The 16,194-nt window shown below is 35.7% G+C and overlaps 1 protein-coding gene across 1 annotated transcript in view; it reads right to left on the bottom strand.

Moving 5' to 3' along the window:
• USH2A (usherin) overlaps positions 1-16,194 on the bottom strand; it is a 736,138-nt gene that overhangs the window by 607,409 nt on the left and 112,535 nt on the right. Inside the window, exons 10-11 of the mRNA XM_043568966.1 lie at positions 14,377-14,572; positions 10,743-10,873 (exon numbers count right to left, since the gene is read on the bottom strand). Coding sequence (XP_043424901.1) covers positions 10,743-10,873; positions 14,377-14,572 — 327 coding nt within the window. The remainder of the gene's footprint in view (positions 1-10,742; positions 10,874-14,376; positions 14,573-16,194) is intronic.

The raw sequence follows: 16,194 nt of genomic DNA on the forward strand, positions 1-16,194 counted from the left end.
CAATTGGTCTGTAGTTCTCCTTTTTAGTGGGGTCTTTGTCTGGCTTTGGAATCAAAGTGATGCTGGCCTCATAGAATGAGTTTGGAAGTTTGTTTGTTTGTTCGTTTGTTTGTTTGTTTTCATTTCTATTTTTTGGAACAGCTTCAAAAGAACAGGTGTTAACTCTTCTTTAAATGTTTGGTAGAAACCCCTGGAAAGTTATCCAGCCATGGACTCTCATTTGTTGGGATATTTTTGATTACTTATTCCATTTCTTTACTGCTTACAGGTCTGTTCAAATTTTCTATTTCTTCCTGTTTCAATGTTGGTAGTTTATATGTTTCTAGCAATTTCTTCATTTCTTCCAGATTGCCCAATTGGTTGGCATATAACTGTTCATAATAGTATCTTATTATTGTTCGTATTTCTGAAGTATTTGTTGTGATCTCTCCTCTTTCATTCATGATTTTATATATTTGGGCCCCTTCTTTTTTTCTTATTGACCAATCTGGCAGGGGGTTTATCAATTTTGTTAATTCTTTCAAAGGAATAGCTCCTGGCTTCATTAATCTACTGTTTTGTTTGTTTTTATATCATTGATTTCTACTCTAATCTTTATTATTTCCCTTCTTCTGCTGGTTTTGGGTTTTATCTGCTGTTCTTTTTCAAGCAATTTAAGGCATAAGGTTAAGTTGTGTATTTCAGACCTTTATTCCTTTTTTTTAGGAAGGCCTGGATTGCTATATACACTTCCCTCTTAAGACAGCCTTTGCTGCATCCCAGTGGTTTGGGGCTGTCGTGTTCTCATTGGCTTCCATGTACTTTTTAATTTCCTCTTTAATTTATTGGTTAATCCCTTCATTCTTCAGTAGGATGTTCCTTAATCTCCAAGTATTGAAGGTCATTTCAATTTTTTTCTTGTGGATGATTATAAGTTTCATAGTATTGCAGTCTGTAAATATGCAAGGTATGATCTTGATCTTGTTGTACTTGTTGAGAGCTGATTTGCGACCCAGGATGTGATTTATTTTGGAGAATTTTCCATGTGTACTCAAGAAGAATGTGTATTCTTCTGCTTTGGGATGAAATGTTCTGAATATATCTGTTAAGTCCATCTGGTCCAGCATATCATTCAAAGCCATTGTTTCCTTGTTGATTTTCTGCTTAGATGATCTTTCTATTGTTGTAAGTGGGGTGTCAAAGTCCCCTACTATTATGGTGTTATTATCAAGGAGTTTATTTATGCTTATGATTGATTTATATATTTGTGTGCTTTCAAGTTGGTGGCATAAATATTTACAATTGTTAGATCTTCTTAATGGATAGCTCCCTTAATTATTATACCATGCCCTTCTTCATCTCTTGTTACAGTCTTTATTTTAAAATCTAGTTTGTCTGATATAAGTATGGCTACTCCAGCATTCTTTTGATGACCATCAGCATGATAGATGGTTCTCTGTCCCTTTACTTTTATTATGCAGGTGTCTTTAGGTCTAAAATGAGTTTCTTGTAAGCAACATATAGATGGGTCTTGTTTTCTTATCCATTCTGATACCCTATGTCTTTTGATTGAAGCATTTAGTCCATTGGCATTTAGAATGAATACTGAAAGATACAAATTTAGTGCCATTGTGTTGCCTGTAGAGTTGTAGTTTCTGGTGATGTGCTCCGGTCCTTTCTAGTCTTTGTTGCTTTTTGTCTTTTTTGTTTTGTTTCATCTTTTCTCCAAAGAGTCCCCCTTAAAATTTCTTGCAGTCCTGGTTTAGTGGTCATGAACTCTTTTAGTGTTGTTTATCTGGGAAAATCTTTATTTCTCTTCCTATTTTGAATGACAGCCTTGCTGGATGAAGAATTCATGGCTGCATATTTTTCCAATTCAGCACATTGAGAATATCCTGCCACTCCCTTCTGGCCCACCGACTTTCTGTGTATAGGTCTGCTGTAAACCTGATCTGTCTTTCCTTATAGGTTAAGGACTTTTTTCCCTTGCTGTTTTCATGATTCTCTCCTTGTCTGTGTGTTTTGTGAATTAGACTATGATATGCCTTGGTGATGGTCGTTTTTGGTTGACTCTAATGGAAGTTCTCTGTGCTTCTTGGATTTTGATGTCTGTAACCTTTCCCAGATTAGGAAAATTTTCTGCTATAATTTGCTCACATAAACTTTCTGCCCCTTTTTCTCTCTCTTCATCTTCTGGGATTCCTATGATTTTGGTTTTATTCCTTTTTAATAAGTCACTGAGTTCACTAAGTCTTGTCTCATGATCTTTTACCTTTGTTTGCTTTTTTTCCTGCTTTATTATTCTCCATAATTTTATCTTCTATATTGCGGATTCACTGCTCTGATTTGTCCATCCTTCCCATTGTGGCATCCTTTTGAGATTGCATCTCAGTTATACCATTTTTAATTTTGTCCTGTCTAGATTTTATTTATTTTACCTCTGCATAAAGGGATTCTATGCTTTTTTCAACCCCAGCTAGTATTCTTATTATCATGGCTCTAAATTCTAGTTCAGACATCTTGCTTATATCTGTGTTGATTTAGCCACTGGCTGTAATTTCTTCCCAACCTTTCTTCTGAGGTTAATTCCTTCATTTTGTCAATTTTGAGAAAGGAAAAATTAATAAAATTAAAATTTGAAAATTAAAAACAAAACAAAAAATCATATAAAGGAAGCTAGATCCTAGGTGTGCTTTGGTCTGTTTGTTTAAAGAAGCTTGATAGAGAAAAAAGGGAAAGAAAAGAAAAAATCATAAAATTTTAAAAATTAAAAAGTTATATAACAAAATAGAATAAAATGAAATGAAAATGAAAGAGAATAAAAATTTATAAAAAAAATAATAAAGTAAAAATAAAAATAATTTTTCTCTTTCTGTAGCCATGAAAAGGGGAAGAAAAGGAAGAAAGAAAAACGTTAACAATCTGAACAAAAACAGAAGCAAAGAATATGGACAAATAAATGAACCAGCAAACAGAATGAAACATGAATGAAGTACATCCAGTTTCTCCTAGAACTGAAACTATTAAGCACTCTATAGTCCATACACTAAGCAAGTACAGTGACTTGTGCTGGTCTTCTAGGGTATGTGCTTGGAGGGCACAGGTGGGTGAGTTTTGGTATAACAGCTCCATTCTCCACTAGATGGTACTGCTTATCTTATTGGGGTGGATCACTGTGGCATGCTTGTGTGTGTGAGAGAGACATGAAATTGCTTCACCCAGCTCTCTAGTTTCTGGCACAGGAACTTTGCACTATCACCCACCTGTAATCAAGCACCCCTCCTTTGTCTCAGGCCTCTGTCCACTCCCCACCTCTACCCTGTCTGTATCCTAGTTGTCCACCTGCCAGGCGGCACCTCACTCCAGTGTTTTATCTCAGGTCAGGTTGTGTTTCAAAACCCCATGCTTCAGAAGACCCCTGTGGCTTGAATCCATGCCAACTTTCTGGGGGAGGTCTCACTGAGCAATGGCCAGTGATGGCTTGCCCTAGAAAATGTTAACATAATCAGGCAGCTGCAGAGGTTCAGAGATTATGGCAAATCACAACACACAGCCTGCTCTAGTGTCTTTATCCCAATACCAGCAAACGTGGGTGCTCTCCAGGGTCTTCTGGGACCTTTGCCTGTGAGGAAGCCATAAAGCCTCTACCAAATGCACTCCAAGCAGGGGAACTGCCTCTCCCTGTGTGGCACATGGACCCTTCAGAACCCACTGCCTGCTCCTGGGGATTCATCCTGTTTCCTCACCAGAGCACTGCCAGGCACTGAACTCTGAAACTTCAGACTCTGTGCTCCACTGTGTATAGGATTCTGGTGGTATTGAAACCTCTCCTTTCTTTCTGTTAATGGTTTTGGGGAACAGATTTCTTGTTCATTACCCTGTGAGTGTTTTCACTCTCTCAATCTTTCTCTCCAGCTACTTTCGGGAGAATGCTTTTCTTGCATGATTCTAATGTGCCACACTCTCCCCCTTTCTTTTTCTCTGTCCTCTCTCTACAAAAAGAGCTCCCTACCCTCCACAGCTATTCTCTCCCTAGTTCACCTCTCTGCACCATGTACCTACTGAGTGTGGCTCAAGTTATGCAGATTGTCGTGTTAATGCCCATATCAGTTTCTTAGGTGTTCAAAATGGTTTGGTGCTTATCTCGCTGCATTTTCACGATGAGACAAGCTCAGGGTTTCCATGCTGCTCTGTCATTTTAACTCCTTGCCTCATCGTTCATTTTATAGCCATTCTCTCTTCTACTCTTTGATAATGGGTTGAGCTTTATACCCAATATAAACAAAACTGATTACCATTTTGGCACTTAATATTATTTATCACAAAACAAAATAAAATATAATTTGATCTTTAAAGAATAAAATGCAATCATCAAACACCTATTTAAGGAAAGCATGCTTCAAGACCATAACGAACACTGAACACTTTAAAATATATTTTGACTTATATTTATTTCTTTGGGCCATAATTATCTTTCATTTCTCCTTTTTAATGTTTCTCTCTTTCTGTACTTTTTCTTCATTTTTTTATATTAAATGTTTTAATATTGGCTTGATAAATGGTAACATTCTGATCAACTATCAATACAAAAAGAGGTTTTAACCTCATACTGAAGTGATAGTTTGGTAAGAAGTGGGTACTGAATTTTTCTTCAAAATGTCTTCCCTTGGAATTTTTAAGGTAATTCTTCACTGACTTCAAGCAACATTAGTTCCTGATCATGTCAATAGGATTATTTCTTTTATCTTCTTTTATATATATAGCATTTTATTTTGAAATAATTATGAATACACAGGAAGTTGCAAAGGTAGTACAGAGGAGTCTCATATGCTTTTTGCCCAGTTTCCCCTAATGGTTACACTTTACATAATTATAATACATTACCCAAACCCTGAATTTGACATGTGCACAATGTGTTCATATGGTCCTATGCCATTTGATCACATGTGTACACTTATATAACCACCACCACAATCAAGATGCAGAACTATCCCATTACCACAATGTTCTTCCCTGTGATGGTCATTTATACTCACACCCATCACCTTTCCCTCACCATCTCTAACCTGTGGTAACCACTATTCTGTTCTCCATCCCTATAATTTTGTTGTTTTGCTAATATTACATAAATGTAATCATACAGAATATGACTTTTGGAGACTGGATATTTTTTTCATTCAGAATAACACATTTGATATCTATCTAACTTGTGTGTGTCAGTGGTTCTTTTCCATGTATTTCAGAGTAGTAATTCTGTGGTATGGATGGTTTAACCATTCACCCACTGAGAAACTTTAGGCTATTTCCTGGTTTTGACTATTATAAATAAAGCTGCTAATAAAATATATGTACAGGTTTTTACAGACATAATTTTTCACTCCTCTGGACTGACTGCCCAGGAATGGAATTGCTAGTTTGTATAATAAGTGTCTATTTTGTTTTTTAAAACTCTTAGGGGTGCCCTGTGGCTCAGCTGGTTAAGTGTCCAACTCTTGATTTTGGCTCTCCTCATGTTCTCACAGTTCATGAGATTGATCCGCACATCAGGCTCTGCACTGACAGCATGGAGCCTGCTTGGGATTCTCTCTCCCTCTCTCAAAATAAATAAATAAACATTTAAAAAATAAAATAAAATTCTCAAACTATTTTTCAGAGTGGCTTTACCATTTTATATTCTCATCAACAATATGTGATCGAATTGCTCCTTATTCTTGCCAGTATTTCCAATTGTCACTTTTTAGTTTTTCTAATAGTTGCCTGTGATGTCTAACTGTAGTCTCTATTTGTATGTCTCTAATGGCAAATGTTGAAGATCTTTTCATGGAATTATTTGCCACCTGCATATCCTGTTCAGTGATATGTCTCTTCATGTCTTTGGCCATTTTTTGTTTTACGTTTGTCATTTTCTAAATATTGAGTTCATTATATATTCTAGCTATAGTTTCTTTCTTAAATATGTGCTTTGCAAATATGTCCTCTCAGTCTGTAGCTTGTCTTTTCACTCTCTGAAGAGGTTCTTTTGTTGAGCAAAAACTTTGATGAAGTTGATGAAGTCTAATTTATCAATATTTTTCTTTTATTCATTACATATTTAGTGTCATGTCTAAGAACTATTTTCAAAAGCCATATGACTCAGGGTGCCTGGGTAGCTCAGTTGATTAACTTTCCAACTCTAGATTTTGGCTCAGGTCATGATTTCATGGTTTGTGAGCCCCCTGCTGTGTGCTGTCATTGTGCAGCTTGCTTGGGATTCTCTCTCTCCCTCTCTGTATGCCCCTCCTTGGTTCTCTCCCAAAATAAATAAATTTAAAAAAATAAAAAACCTTATTTCCAAAAGATTTTCTCTTATATTTTAAAAGTTGCATTTGTTTACATTTTACATTTAAACAATAATTAATTTTGCTTTAATTTCTGTGACTATGCAAATGCTGAAGGGTCATTTGTTAAAAGACCATCATTCCTCCACTGACTTGTTTTTATGTCTTCACCAAAAATTGGTTAGTCATATTTATGTGGGACTATATCTGATTTCTCTATTCTATTACAATGATCCATTTGTCTACGCTTCCTCCAATACCACACAATCTTGATTAGTATGACTACACAATAAGCCCTGAAGTCAGGTAGAGTGATTCCTCCCATTTTATTCCCCATTTTGAAGTTAATTAGCTTAATTAGCTATTCCAAATTTTAGGTATTCTAAAACTTATATGCAAATTCTATATTTTATCTGTAATATATAAATACAAAATAGTAAAAAAATATTTAAAATACTATGTTTTATACTATTTCCATATAAATTTTGGCATCTTTTTATCCATATCTACAAAAAAGTTTCTGGGGTTTTAATAGGAATTTTCTGTAATAATTTATATATTACTTTGAAAAGAGTTGATACCTTTACTGTGTTGAATCTTCCAACCCATGGACACATATTAGCTTTCCATCTATTCAGATATTCTTTGTTTTATTTTATCAGCATCATTCGGGGTTTATCATAGTAATCCTAGACATTTTGAGCAACTGCAAATAGTATTACCTTTTTATTTCTGTGTCTATATATTCATTTCTCACATATGGGAATACACTTATTTTTTGTATGTTGGTCTTATATCCTGAAACTTTACTGAAGTCACTTCATAATTCTAGAAGTGTTTTTTTCTGTTTTTGTTTTTGGGTTTTTTGGGTTTTTTGGGGTTTTTTTTTATTTTGGTACATTCATTGGGATTTTCTATATGGGTCATTGTATTAAATGCAAAGCAGAACAGTTTTATTTTTTCCTTTCTGATAAGTATGTCTCTTGTTTCCTTTTCTTGCTTTGCTGTACTGGCTAGACCTTCCAGTGCTATGCTGAATACAAGTAATGAAAGTGGACATCTTTGTCTTGTTCCCATTCTTAGGTGAAAGTATTCAGTTTTTCATATATAAGGAGAATGTTAGCTGTAGGTATGTATTGTTCTGGACATGTTCATTTTCAAGTTGAACATCTCTTTTCCTAGTTTTCTGAGAATTTTTATCAGGAATAGGTACAGAATTTTGTCAAATATATTTCTACATCCATAATATGAGTATGTAATTTTTTTTTCCTTTTGCCTGTGAATAAGGTGTAATGCACTGTTTGATTTTCAAATATTGAACAAGCATTGCATTCCTCCAAATACAATGGCCTCTGTGTGTTTTTTTTAATATTGCTGAATATCTACTTGCTAAGTTTGTTAAGATTTTGGCTTCTCTATTCCTGTGGGATATTGGTCTGTGGTTTTCTTTTTATGTACTGTCTTTGTCTAGTTTTGATATGAGTAAAATACTTTCTTGAAATGAGTTAGGAAGTCACTCTTCCTCTTCAACCTTGCAGTAGATACAGACCTTATTTTAATTACTCTAAATGTTTGGTAGAATTTTATAGTGAAATTCTCTGGGCTTGGGAATTTCTTTTTTAGTAAATTTTAAAGTATGAATTCAAATATTTTAATACTTGTAGGGCTATTCAAATTATGAATTTCATATTGGGTGAGCAGGTAATATGTACTTTCTTAGGAAGTGCTCCATTTCACCACAGTTATAAAATGTATAGAGTTATTGGTGGTATTTCCTTATTATTCTTCAATGTCTGCAAGATTCTGTAGTTACACTTCTTGTTTCATTTCTGCTGTTAGTAATCTGTGCTTTCTCTTTATTCTTTGTCAATCTTGGAAGATGCTTGTAAATTTTATCTTTCCAAAGACTCATTTTTTTCACTGATTTTCTCTATTGTTTTTTCTGTTTACATTTTATTGATTTCTGCTCTTAGTTTTATGATTTCACTTATTCTTCTTGCTTTGAGATTATCTCAGTCTTCTTTTTATTTCTTGAAGTGGCAGTTCAGATTATTGATTTGAGAATCTGTCTTTTCTAAAGTAAGCACTGAACGGTATAAAATTCCCTTGTATCACTGCTTTCCATGCATCCAAAAATTTTAACATTTTGTATTTTTATCACCATTCAGTTGACTGTATTTTTACATTTCCTTTGAGACCTCCTCTTTGACCCATGAATAATTTAGAACTGTGTTGTGTGGTTTCCAAGTGATTGGAGATTTTTGTTTACCTGTTTTTGATTTCTACTCTGATTCCATTGTGGTTGAAGGATATACTCTATGGTTTCAACTCTTTTATTTATTTATTTATTTACTTAATGTTTATTTATCTTTGAGAGAGAGAGAGAGAGACAGAGAGAGACAGAGAGAGAGGGAGACGCAGAATCCGAAGCATGTTCCAGGCTTTAAGCTGTCAGCACAGAGCCTGATGTGGTGCTCGAACTCACAAACCGGGAGATCATGACCTGAGGCAAAGTCAGATGCTTAACCGACTGAGCCACCCAGGTGCTCCAGGTTTCAGTTCTTTTAAATTTATTGAAGTTTTGGGGCGCCTGGGTGGCTCAGTCAGTTAAGCGTCAGGCTCAGATCATGATCTTCCGGCATATTTATTGGGTGCTAATTATATTACTGAAACTGTTCCATATATGTTGGACAGAAAGAGACAAAGAAGGAAATTATCATAAAGGCTTTAATAAAAATAATATGGGGTAACATAAACAAAAGTGATTTCAAAATGTTCTATAATTCTGTGGTTGGTGAAGAGATCTTAAAAGATATGTCAATCTTTGAGTGGAAACGTGAATATCAAGCAAAATATATACGTGCTAAAAATTTATGGCAGATTTGTAAAGAGGAGCTGTGTAAAGATAGTCAGATTTTACTGATCAAAATGTATAAAATTGTAATATGACTTTCTCAGAAAATAGTTCCTCAAAATCAAAAAATAAAAAAATTGTAGAAATTGCCTTGTCAAAAGACTCTTCAACCTTCCAGTAAAACATATAATGTCCCTTTATTAACACACTACAGTCACTCTGAAGTTTTCAAATTGTCATTTTGGCCTACTTTACATTTGGCTTTTATTTGTTAAAGCAGTTTATAATGTATGCTGAAAGTTTTATGACCAATATATTTTGCCTTGAACTTAGTATCTTCGTGCTGTAGCTTATTTTTTTTTCTTTAACCATATAGTGGGCTTACATTACTATCCAGTGCATTCTCAATTATTTACAAGGGAATATGTAATTGTTTAAACAACTTTTTTAAATGTTTATTATTAAGAGAAAGAGAGTGTGAGCAGAGTAGGTGCAGAGAGAGTGGGGGACAGAGGATCAAAAGCAGCCTCTGAGCTGACAGCAGAGAGCCTGATATGTAGCTGGAACCCATAACTTCGAGATCATGACCTGAGCTGAAATCAAGAGATTGATGCTTAACCTACTGAGCCACCCAGACACCCCTATGTAATTATTAAAAATTAATACAATCACTGAATTGATTCTTTTTAATTTTTTAATGTTTATTCATTTTTTGAGAGACAGAGACAGAGCATAAGGGAGGGGGAGAGAGAGAGAGAGAGGGAGAAAGACAGAATTCGAAGCAGGACCCAGGCTCCCAGCTGCCAGCACAGAGCCCAACCCAGGGCTCAAACCCACTGACTGTGAGATTATGACCTGAGCCAAGTCAGACGCTTAATCAACTGAGGACCCAGGCACCCCTGAAATGATTCCTTAAAGTAAATTTGCCCTTTATATATTATTATGCATGAGTATTATCACAACAGGTCAAAAGCTCTAGCTGAAGATACCACATTTAAATATGGAGCTGCTTTTTCTGACTTGAGGCAGGATTTATAGGCCCAGGTCAGTTAGCACCTGTGTTCATGTAGGTCAAACATCGGTACTTGTGATGTTGGTAAGAAAAATGGATAAAATCATAAAAATTCATTGTATCATCAAGAGAGAAGGTTGGAACAAGAAATTTAGAAGTAGGGCTATCATAATTTTCATGTGGAGCTATGTGTGCCCTTTGTTATACTATCTTCTTTGGAATTTGGAAGGAAAACTGTTGTTTAATTAATACCTTTTATTAGTATTAACTCACCCATCATGCCAAGACATACACTCAATTACTTCCTAGTTTACTTGGAATCCCCTCCCCCTCAATATTTTCAACAATTTTAAAATTAAAAATAAAATGAACCTTTCATATATGCAAAGGACCACCTAAGCAGCCTTGTATGTGCTGTTAAAAGTTACACAGGAACACTTCTAAAGCAGCCATCTCCAAGAAAAGCAAACACACACAGAGGACTTCCTGATAAATACAGACCTCCATGTCACTGGTAGAACATCTCCCAAGTTAATTTCTGAAAATGAGCAATTATTTACCTTCAATACTCAGAACTCACCTCATCACAAAGGAGGTCACTGTTTCTAGTGCCCATTTTATCACAATCACAGGGTTTGCAAACATCTACGGCGGAAGTATCTGCACCAACTTGGCGGAAAAAGTAATCCTTACACAGCTCACAGTTCCTTCCTGCGTCAGGGAAAGGTTATGCATTATGACTTCCAATTCATTAAAATCAGCTGCATAATTCAAAATTAAAGACTGTATTCCTTTGAGGGAATTCTATAATTTTCGGGACGTCCATTTTAATGCACCTTTCATCTCTACCTGCCAATTTAGTGATCCAGAGCATATGAAACAATGAACCTGTTACAAACTGTGCTTTACCTCATTAAACCCCCATCTGTTATGTAATACCACACTTCTAAAAAGCTCTGCTTTGTTGGGGCCCATCCATTTTGAAAGACTTTGCTTCCAAATTTAAAACTTTTCTTTCTTTCTAGGACTAGGCACTTAATCTAAATCAAATATGAGAAACGTTTATATGTGTGGTAGATGATGGCCATACAGTTGGAAGCAAGTATGTGTGTAGTATTGGAAATATTATTCAAGCACTAAATCTTGTTTAAAAAAAAGGACACTGTTCCAAATATAATTTATTATTCTATATTTAACATTATTAAAAGCAAAAGTTTCTGCTGCTTATTGCCATTATTTTTTTTATTTCAAATACCAAAATATAAATTTATTATGTTTAGATATACCAAATACGTTTCATAGTAAATATTAGAATAGACTGACATATTAGAAATATGAGGTAATTCCCATAGTTTACAATTTATTATTTAGAAATTTTCTCTTGACATTTTATATAAGAAAAAACTTAAACTGCAGGGAGCTTCTAAAGTAAATGTGAGTAGTATATAAGATCACTGAAAGGAGCTGAAATAAAACTCAAGACTATCAATTCCCTTTTAAACATTATGCACTCTGTTCAAATATTGTTGAAATTGGCTCAATATCAAAAGACTATAGAAATAACTTAATCAAGTAAAAAACATATCCTGATGGATATTGGCCATGGACTAATTAAAAATTAAATGGATTTATAATATTTCTAGAATATTTCTATTTGCATATGATGATGACTCCCAAATTTCTATCTTTAATCTAGAAATTTCTTTATTTATCATTCAATGAATATTTATTGAGTGATTACCATGTTTCAAACACTGAGCTAAATGCTGAGGAATACAGTAGCAGGCCAAATACACATTGTACCCTTTCATAGAGCTTTCTTACAGTCTAGTGGGTAAAATGAATTCTAATTAAACAATTACAGGAATAAATACACATTTACCAATTGTGATAAACATAAGGTGCCACTAAAGTGTATAGATGGTACTGATTTGTCCTGAGGCATCACGAAAGGCTCTTTTTGAGAAAGGAGCTTCAAAACTGTGTTTCCAATTGCCCGCAAGAGTTTCTTTTATCTCTTGGGAAACACTGTGAATATTTCCAAAACAGAACTTCCCATCTTCTCCCTAAGCTCTGAACCTCTTGTGTTTCCTATCTCAATGGTTGGCACCAACATTGACCCTCCTACTCAAACTGGAATGTTAGAATTGCAACTTGACTCTTTCTTTTCCTTATCTGCACCCTACACTTTTGCTCAGAAAACACAGTCCCTTTCCATTCCAAATATCTCTTGGATCCAATTCTCTATATCCACATGATCTCAAATGTACTCTAGACTTCTTTCTTACCTGGACTACTGCAGTATCCCAAACCACTTTTGGCTCTCTCCAATTCTTCTCAACTTTATAACCTGATTGGTTATAAACACGAAACTTTTTATGTCCCTTTCCTATAAAATACCTTCTATTAACCTGAGGATAGAAGCCAAACTCCTTGTCACAGTTTATACAGTCTTCCAGATCTGGCCCCTACCTTCCATCTTAGCACCTTTACTTACTATCTCCCATTTTCCCTTACATCAGTTCTATCAGGGTGCCATATTTCTCTCTCCGCTAGGCCATTGCACATCTGTATCTCTTACTAGAAGTCTTTGTCAACTCCCTAATTCTCCTCCTCACTCCTCCACCTGGTTAACTCCTACTACATTTGCCCTATCTTAGCACTCCTCAGACAAGTTTATAATTGTTCCTTCAATAGTGTGCCTTTCAGGGGCATCTGGGTGGCTCAGTCAGTTAAGCATCCAACTTCGGCTCAGGTCATGATCTCACAGTCTGTGGGTTCACATGCTGCATTGGATTCTGGCCTGACAGCTCAGATCCTGGAGCCTGCTTAGGATTCTGTGTCTCCCTCTCTCTCTGCTTCTCTCTCTCTCTCTCTCTCTCTCTCTCTCTCTCTCTCTCTCTCTCTCTTTCTCTCTCTCAGAAGTAAACATTAAAAAAATAGAGTGCCTTTCCTACTATATAATAATCCACAGAAAGACAGGAAAATTCATCTTTTTCATCATTATATTCCTAGCACCTAGCCACGTTCTGGTGACATTTTAGGTCATCAGTAATTATCCAATGAATTCATTCATGCTTCAGAGTGGCACACTTTCAAATCCATCAGACTTGGGCCATTTTATATTGCAAACTGAGATGTTTCCTATTTCTGCTTTTAATTTACAAGCCCATCAAAAATTTTCAATGAAAAGTCAAAATGCTATATGTTTTTTTAAGGTTTTTATTTATTTATTTTGAGAAAGATAGAGCATGAGCAGGGGAGGGGGGAAGAGAGAGAGGGAGAGAGAGAATTCCTAGCAGGCTCTGAGCTGACAGGGAAGACATGAGGCTCAGTCTCATAACTGTGAGATCATGACCTGAGTTGAAATCAAGAGTCAGATGCTTAACTGACTGAGCCACCCAGGTGTCCTGTTATCTCATTTTATAACAAGATTTTGATAATCATCTTCTTTGTTTCATTAGCATTTGTAAAAAGAGTATTCCCAGATTACCAGATTCAGGCCAATTTTGAGTGAATATAAACGGCACTACATGCAAATCCAGACATAATGGAAGATCAAGGTCACACAAAGAAACTTATTTTAAGGGCATACATATTCAAACTAATAATTCCTGAGTTTTCTAAAATATACTCATGGTTTAATAAAATGACATGTACTTTAAAAAAATAAAACTTTCTTGAAAAGATATAGTCTAAGATTTGAGTGTGTTTCTGAAAACTACCTGATTATTTAGAAAACTAAACAAGCTTTAGTTTTCAAACCTACAAGTACCATTTCTTTAAGTTTTTATTTAAATTCCAGTTAGTTAATATACACTGCAATATTAGTTTCCAGTACAATATAGTGATTCGACACTTCCGTAGTGCTCATCACAACAAGTGCCCTCCTTAATCCCCATCACTTATTTAATTAACCCATTCTCCCACCCACCTCCCCTTTGGGAACCATCAGTTTTTTCTCAATAGTTAAGAGTCTGTTTCTTGGTTTCTCTCTCCGTCTCTCTCTCTCTCTCTTTCTTTCTCTCTCTCTCTCTCTCTCCCTTTGCTCATTGTTTTGTTTCTTAAATTCCACATACGAGTGAAATCATATGGCACTTTCTTAAGTAAGATAGCAATAACATAATTTAAAATGATTGCATTGCATGAAGAAGCACATGGACCTCAAAGGCCAAATCAGCCTTGGTTATTTGTTATCTATGATTGCTAGTTACCTGTGGTGTTATGTTCACAATCATCACAGACCCCTCCACCTCCTCTGTGGTGCTCAAATGGAAATGGGTCCACTGAGATGTTGTAGTGGCAGCTTCTGGAATGGTTGTTGCATTGACAAGGTTTGCAGTTGAAAGCATGAACTTGATCACCTTGGCGGAAAGGCTTATCATTATAAAGAGGCAAGCAGTGATCACACTGAAAAAATAAAGTAACAGAACAATAAAGAAATATAAAAAAGTGATTTTTGTCTTTAGATTTATATATCAGGCACTTTCACTAGACGTAAAACTAACAGAAATTAGCATATTATAGGTAGTATGAAATTATAAGTGTGCATACAAGCTGAAACTATGCAAAATGGTGTGAATAACCAGTGAGAAAAGTTTATGATTGTTCCATAATATTTAATTTTTTTGTCAAAACATTAAAATTTGGCTTCCAGTTTTAGGTTCCATAAGTAAGGAGCTTGGAGTCACCACTCCATCCTAACCACTCCATCCTAACAAGTAACAAGCTGAACAGACTGAAAAATCACCAACTCTTCTTGGATCTCTAAGGGGAAAAATGGGACAAACAGCTATCCCCAAGGTTGAAAAAGCAGACTGACTGATACAGGGAGTCTCAGTGACAAAAGCAGAGACTCACCAGCAGAAGACTCCATGGGAACCAGTTTCAGGGGAAAAATGAAGACTTATCTGTACTTAACAATTTGCTGGAGATTCAATAGCAATACGTCTGAGAAATGACGTCTCCAAGGGGACCTAGTTACAAAGGGTGCTCCCAACCATTTTGTGGGATTTACCTCCAGGAGCCTGACCAGGTTCTCATAGTAAATATCAGGAGAATATTTCCTAATGCTTCTGGCAGAAAGAGGGAGAGGGAGTAATTTTGAAATAAATTAGTGCTCACTGCTCTTTTCAAAATGTATTTATTTATTTAAGACAGAAAAAGAGAGAAAGCAGAAGAGGGGCAGAGAGAGAGGGAGACAGAGAATCTGAAGTAGGCTCTGTGCTGACAGGAGAAAGCCCAATGGGGTGGGGGTGGGGGCTCGAACTCATGAACCATGAATGAGATCATGACCTGAGCAAAAGTTGGACACTTAACCAACTGAGCCACCCAGGTGCCCCTCACTGTTGTTTTTAATGGCATTTACCCTCAGGAGAAATTAGTTAAATATAGCCTAACTTGCTGGGGAATTTTCTGAGCTAAACCAACTTCGAGAAGAGAAATACTCAACTCCAGCCCACTCCAGACATCCTGCCCACCTATAGGTGGTAGAGACAGAGAAGCACATGCGAAGTTCACAGCCCAGAAGCACAGGCTCACTAAAAGACTAATCATAGGACTATATAGTACTTCCCCCACAGTTCACCACAATGCTAAAGGCCTGTATATAACAGTTCCTTTTACCAGGCACTTCTATCTATGAAGAAAAAACTACAAGGAACACTAAAGGCAAAAATCCCCACAAAAAAACAAAAAAATTAAAAAACATGACACACACACAGTTTGGAAAGAAAGAGCAAGCATCAGAATCAGATATGTCAGGGATGTTGGAATTATCAGACCAGGAATTTAAAATATCTGTGATTAAAATGCCAAGGGCTCTGATGGATAAAGAAGACAGCATGCAAGAAAAGATGGGCAATTTAAGCAGAGAGATAGAAATCCTAAGAAAGAAACAAAAAGAAAAGCTAAAGATCAAACAGAAATGAAGAATCCCTTTGATGAGCTTATTAACAGATTGGACTCAGCAGAGGAAGGAATTTCTGAGGTAGATGATGTATCAATAGAATCCTCAAAAACTGAAAAGCAAA

Source organism: Prionailurus bengalensis, chromosome E4 (assembly GCF_016509475.1).
Source record: "Prionailurus bengalensis isolate Pbe53 chromosome E4, Fcat_Pben_1.1_paternal_pri, whole genome shotgun sequence".
NCBI classification, from domain to species: Eukaryota; Metazoa; Chordata; class Mammalia; order Carnivora; family Felidae; genus Prionailurus; species Prionailurus bengalensis.